The 6,080-nt window shown below is 34.1% G+C and overlaps 1 protein-coding gene across 1 annotated transcript; it reads left to right on the forward strand.

Moving 5' to 3' along the window:
• Positions 1-800: 800 nt before the first annotated feature.
• Positions 801-3,582, forward strand: LOC131531111 (uncharacterized). The gene is made up of 4 exons (XM_058761667.1): positions 801-912; positions 1,048-1,371; positions 1,888-2,187; positions 2,367-3,582. Exons 1-4 carry the CDS (start codon positions 846-848, stop codon positions 2,483-2,485), a joined length of 810 nt encoding a protein of 269 aa, XP_058617650.1. The 5' UTR covers positions 801-845; the 3' UTR covers positions 2,486-3,582.
• Positions 3,583-6,080: the final 2,498 nt, after the last annotated feature.

Below are 6,080 nucleotides of genomic sequence, written 5' to 3' on the forward strand. Positions count from 1 at the left end.
TAGTTTATCATTCACATACACTTTGATAAATCACTAAATATCTAAAAGAGCAAAAATCATTTTAATAAGGTTAAAGATTTATAGAAATAAAAATAATTTTATAATATTTGTTATATTGTTGGATATTAATATTTTTAAACAGAAATGTGTTCAACATATAACTTGAAGTTGATTGTCCGTGAATCTGCCCACTTGCGTACTAAAACTTGAAGTTGTGCTAAAACAGTGTCATAGACACACAATGGTGTTTAAAATTAATAAGCATTTGATTCATATGTGGATATTTTACAATGTAATTAGACATTATTTAAAGTTCATTCAGTATTTTCTCATTTAGAACATTATTTCATTTCAATAAATTATTGTCATAATATTTGAAAGAGATTTGTGATTGCATTTTGTGTGAAGCAGCACGTTCATGAGATGTTTTGGAGTCAGATCTTCTGTTATTGAGGTCAGTAAATGTGGCGTCTGAGCTGACTGTGAATTCACTCGATGTTAGACGACGAGTGTTTGTGTTCATGTTCCTGAGAGTGTTAGACGTACAGTTTATGATGCTGTGATGGAATATTTGTTAATGTAATTTAAGAAGAAAATAAAGAATGCATTAAACTTTGACACTGCATTAAACTCTGTGAACTGGCAGAAGTCAGAACTTGTGATACTGAGGTCAGTAAATGTGGCGTCTGAGCTGTGAGAATGTGGTTTAACTGAAGCACACAGTGTTAGATGAAGTGTGTTCATGTTCATGCAAGTGTGAGATATTGTGCAGTTTTTTCTTACAACCATAAAGTAACCTTCTGAAAACCTGTTAGACTGAAAAATGCCTTTGATAAATATCTGAAATGAGAGTTTTTAGATCCAGAATGATGATTTCTCATCTGTGTGCTCTGATCCTGTTTGTCCTGTCTGGTGAGTAACTCTTTCAATCAGCAAATGTGATTAGTAAAACACAAAACTCACACACGTTTTAATAGTCAATCTCTATGAAATTAATTAGTTTTGTTGTCTAATAATTACAGTATATTGCATTTATATGATTTTCAGGAGTGTTTGGTGATACAGATGTTATAAAGTCAGCATCAGTGACTGAGGGAGATTCTGTCGCTCTAAACACTGATGTTAAAATGCAGCGTGATGATCAGATACTGTGGATGTTTGGACCTCAAGAGACTCGTATAGCTGAGATCCACAGACAGAACATCTATATAGATGCCACTAATACAACATTTGAGAAAAGACTCCAGATGGACAGACAAACTGGATCTCTGATCATCAGAAACATCAGAACTGAACACACTGGACTTTATAAACTACAGATCATCAGCAACAGAGGAACTTCATACAAGAGATTCAGTGTTACTGTCTATGGTGAGTAAATTGATTATGATTTATATGTATTTTAGATATTTACTAAAGATGTTAAGTTACAAAATATGCATAAAAGCTCTGTTCTTTTATTATGGAAAATGACCAGCAACTGTTTGGTTACCCACATTATTCAAAATAATGATCTTCTTTTTATGTCCAACAGAAGAAAGAAACTCATAAAGGTTTGAAACAATTTGAAAGTGATGACAGTATTTCCATTTTTGGGTGAACTATCCCTTGAAGGGAATTACAACATTTGTGCTTTATTTTGTGTATATGTATAATATTATATTCACTATTAGCTAAGAGTTTTACATTAATAAACTCCTAATTTAATGCTTAATATAAGTAAGTTAGTTATTGTAGTAGAATATGGTCATGCAGAATAAGGCATTAATATTTGCTTTATAAGTACTAATAAACAGCCAATATCTACAAATATTAATTATATCTAGAAATGTCATGATCAATATTTTGTGGTCCTAAAATAATATTTGGTTCCCTTATGTTCTCCAGCTCTTCTGCCTGTTCCTGTCATCACCAGAGACTCTTCTCATCGTTCATCACCAGAAATATCATCAGGTCAGTATTGTTCACTGCTGTGTTCAGTGTTGAATGTGAGTCATGTGACTCTCTCCTGGTTCAAAGGAAACAGTTTATTGTCCAGCATCAGTGTGTCTGATCTCAGCATCAGTCTCTCTCTTCCTCTGGAGGTGGAATATCAGGAGAAAAACACCTACAGCTGTGTTGTGGCGTATTCATTCACCAACCGGACTAAACACCTCAACATCACTGATCTCTGTCAGCCATGTTCAGGTCAGCAGCAACATTTTCAACACATTTTCTTTCTAAATGTGCAGTTCATAGCATTTGAATGAAGTTGCACTGAAAGGACAGATCTCTTTCAGTCATGTGCAGGTATATCAGCAGTAAATGTACTTTACAGACCTGAACGAATCAAAGTGCACTAATGTTTCCTTGTTCTTCTGTTTCAGACTCTGTTCAGTTTTGTGGTTCTACTGAAGCTGTGATCCGATTGGTCATCTCTGCTCTGGTGGGCGTGGCTACTGTTGCAGTAGTGCTTTATGATATCACATCTGGAAGAGCTCAGTAAGACAAGACATGAAGAGACACCAGGGGGTGATGTTTTCTACTCTAACCTCATATGCATTACATCTGCTAATCAATATAAAATAGTAAGATACATAATATAAAGCACATTAAAGAGAAACGTAAATGAATTGATTGTGTAAATAAAGCTTTTCTTCCCCTTTGAGGTCTAGGTAGCATTAAATGTGTTTTTGTTGGTCACTTCCTATCACATGGTCATCAAGGTAGAGTTCCTTTTTCTTGTTTGTAGAGAGTGTTGCAGTGATGACGTGTTTTGGCCAAACCAGAAGTAAGCATCACCCTGGTTCCCCTGCATGGGTTTAGTCCAATTTGAACACTTGTTTATTGTTATGTCGTGGAATAAAACATAAAAAAAATAAATAAATAAATAGCTGAGCTCAACCTTATTTCAGGCATTTAACCAAATATCAGTTAAAACAACACAACAATTTCTCTCTAGGTTATAAGAATTTGCATAATTTCAGTTGAAGCGGATTCAACTGCAGCTTCAAATTCCACATAAATCTATTTTGTTTTGTTATCAGCCTGAGAAATGTAAATTAGAAATTATGATAGCACGATTTGCATAACTGATTTCATGTTCAGCTGACTTTGTGCAAATATCACAACCGCAGTCCAAGACATAGATACATGTTTTCTTTGAGCTAAAGCTTATTTGTATATGAATGTAATTTGGACGTATTTTTACCTTTCACAAAAACCTTTGAACTTGATGCTCTTTCTTTGCAGCAAATGTTCTGCACTCTCAGAAAAAAGGTACAAAATCAGTCACTGGGGCTTTACGTTTTCAAATAAGTATTATGTACCATTTAGGTACTATTATGTACACTTTAGTTAATAATATGTGCTTTATCTTAATCACCTTGAAAACTGCAGCTGCCAAAATCTTTGTTCAGCTGACCTCAATGGGAGTTTTATTTCATAACAAAGGAAGTAAAAGTGCTGTGCAACTACTGAACGTCAAATGCCTGAAAACCCAGGTGTCCCCCTTCACCTTGTGTGCATATAAATTTTGCTATTTATATATTTTCATTCTTTGTCTTTTTTTTTTCTTTTTCTTTTCCCCCCTAGGATAAGCATTGGTGCAAAGTCTAGCAAATGTGCAAAATAAATAAATAAAAAAATAACTAATTTTTAAATTGGTTCATATGTGTGACACATTGGGTACATTGTGTAATGTAAAATCATTAAAAAATAATAATTTGAATTGTTTTGCAAAAAAAAAAAAAATGGTATAATTTGATTTCAGTGTTTTCTGACAATGTCTCATTGTGTGATGGGACTATGGTTTTTCGTGACAAGTTCAGAGGATGTGGTTTGTACTGAGAGATGAAGGAAATGCGAAGCCACATAACACACACCAAGTTTCCATTCTCTTAAAGGGATAGTTCACCCAAAAATGGTCATTCTGTTATCGTTTACTCACCATCATGCTCTTAGAAACCTGTATGACCTTCTTTCCCCGTGAAGATATTTTCATAAATGTTTTTGTCCATACAATAAAAGTCAAGTGGGCCACTATTGTTTTGAACACAGACGACTTTCTTTGTGTAGACAAAAACAGAATGTAACATCACAAATATAATTGCAAATAAAATTTTAATGTAAATGCAAATCACTGTTAAATGCATTACCTTTAAAATTAATTATTCTAATTCTTGTGCATTTTGCATGGCACATATTTAATGTATATTTGTTTGTTTGCAGAAAGCAGAATAAACACTAGGTTCTTCATGCTCTGTGACACTTTCCAGCTCAGTGCTGAATCTAAGTGAGATGTTCTGTGTTCATTTCTGAAGGCCAATTCACTCCGCACAGACAAACGCCAACAAACTAGTCTGTTGGAGTTTGTTGGATCAGTCTGTTACCCCTGTTGGCGTTGGTTGACATTGGTTGGAGTTTGTTGGAGTTTTGTTTTCACCCGACTGAACATGCTTATAGATATAGGATCATCCATTTTCTCCCCAGTCAGTGCGAGTTGGTCGGTGTCTGTTGGTGCAGTGTGAACATGACCGTTATTTTTCATAAGATTCTAAAACCAACGACCATCTTGGGCCAACTTATTTGATGGAGTTTGTTGGCGTTTGTCTGTGCGGTGTGAATTGGCCTTAAGGCTATTGGCCCAAGGCTAGGGTGCATAGAAATACTTTAAAGGTACATATTGGTAGATAAAGTGTACATACCTTAATGGTACATATTTGTACCATCTGAAAAGGTACCGCACCAGCTTATGGTACAACCTTTTTTATTTTTTTTCTAGAATGTATGGGGGGCTTACGTGCATTGAGTGTGTGGGTGGATGGTTTGGTGGGTTTAGCTGAAGGCCAGCTTGTGCCATCAGTGTAAACAGTCTTACTGCATATGTTTATAATGTAAATACCTCAATGTTTATGCAAAAACTTTTTTACTTTTGTAGTTCAGGATCTTCATCCTTCATCTGGAATTAACTAAAATATCTTCATTTGTATTAACAGAAGTAGTTTACACTATATCTGTACACTAAAACTGTTTGTTTAATTATCAGCCAATTGCCACATTTATGAATGAGTTTTATTGTTTTATGCCTAATCCTGATTTCTACTGTTTCCACTCCTTTGAAGACTGTACAGTGTAAATGATTTTTGTTGTTTTCACAGTATTACTGTATTCTCAACAGTTCCTTATACTGTACAATCTGCATACAGTATGTTACTGTAGATTTTTAATGCATTCTTTGAAAATATTAGCCTACTGTAAATCTAAATACAATATGAAATGACAGCAAAAAACACTTGAAGATGAAAGCCTACAAGTGTATTGTACGTTAACTTTGTTGGTGTGACTTTTTTTTTTTTTTTTTAAGTAAAAGGATAAAATTAGACCCTTGGGGTAAGATGACCCACCCAGAACTAGCACAGATTGATCCACGTGGCATGTTGTTACTAGTGTTGTTATTTTTAAATTTAATATCTACTGTAATTAATGGGGTTATTATTTAATATTTCCATGAATTAGGTGTACTTTCATTAAAACCAGTGTTAACTGAGTGAAATCGTTACATTTCAGTTCAAAATGACATATCTTCACGTAAAAGATGGCCAGTTAAATATGTAAATAGTATAAGTTATGGAATGAATAATTGTATCTTTCAGATGAATCTCTTCCCATGGGTTTCTGCATCCAAAAATGTATTATATTATATTATTATTATACTATATTATATTTGATTGCACATATTTTAATTTAAGATATGTCATAACAGCAACACTTTGAACAGGAATGTAATAATTTCACTCATTTACTTTTAAACTTGTTTACTACATTGTTCCTATCAGGGGGTATTGTTCTCCTTACCGCGTGCTTTCTACGTCCGAAGAACATCACACACATGCACAGGCTACAGTTACACCTTACATAGCATACTAATTAAGTACGTTACAATAGCTTATTTTCGCGCAATGTTTGTGTTCAGTTAATATTCTCATTTCTATTCGGTTGGTGACAGACGAGATCAATGATCAACCACTCCCATTACTGCAAGACTGGAAACGTAAAAGGATGTGTGTGTTTTGTTGTTTTTTGAAAGTAGCACCTGGATG

This window comes from Onychostoma macrolepis, chromosome 22 (assembly GCF_012432095.1).
Source record: "Onychostoma macrolepis isolate SWU-2019 chromosome 22, ASM1243209v1, whole genome shotgun sequence".
NCBI classification, from domain to species: Eukaryota; Metazoa; Chordata; class Actinopteri; order Cypriniformes; family Cyprinidae; genus Onychostoma; species Onychostoma macrolepis.

Excerpts from the sequence above, each read along its gene's own strand:
- LOC131531111 (XM_058761667.1), top strand. The coding sequence starts at position 846 with ATGAGAGTTTTTAGATCCAGAATGATGATTTCTCATCTGTGTGCTCTG. Across the intron at positions 1,372-1,887 it reads ATTCAGTGTTACTGTCTATG|CTCTTCTGCCTGTTCCTGTC; the intron begins GTGAGTAAATTG and ends TATGTTCTCCAG. Across the intron at positions 2,188-2,366 it reads TCTCTGTCAGCCATGTTCAG|ACTCTGTTCAGTTTTGTGGT; the intron begins GTCAGCAGCAAC and ends CTTCTGTTTCAG.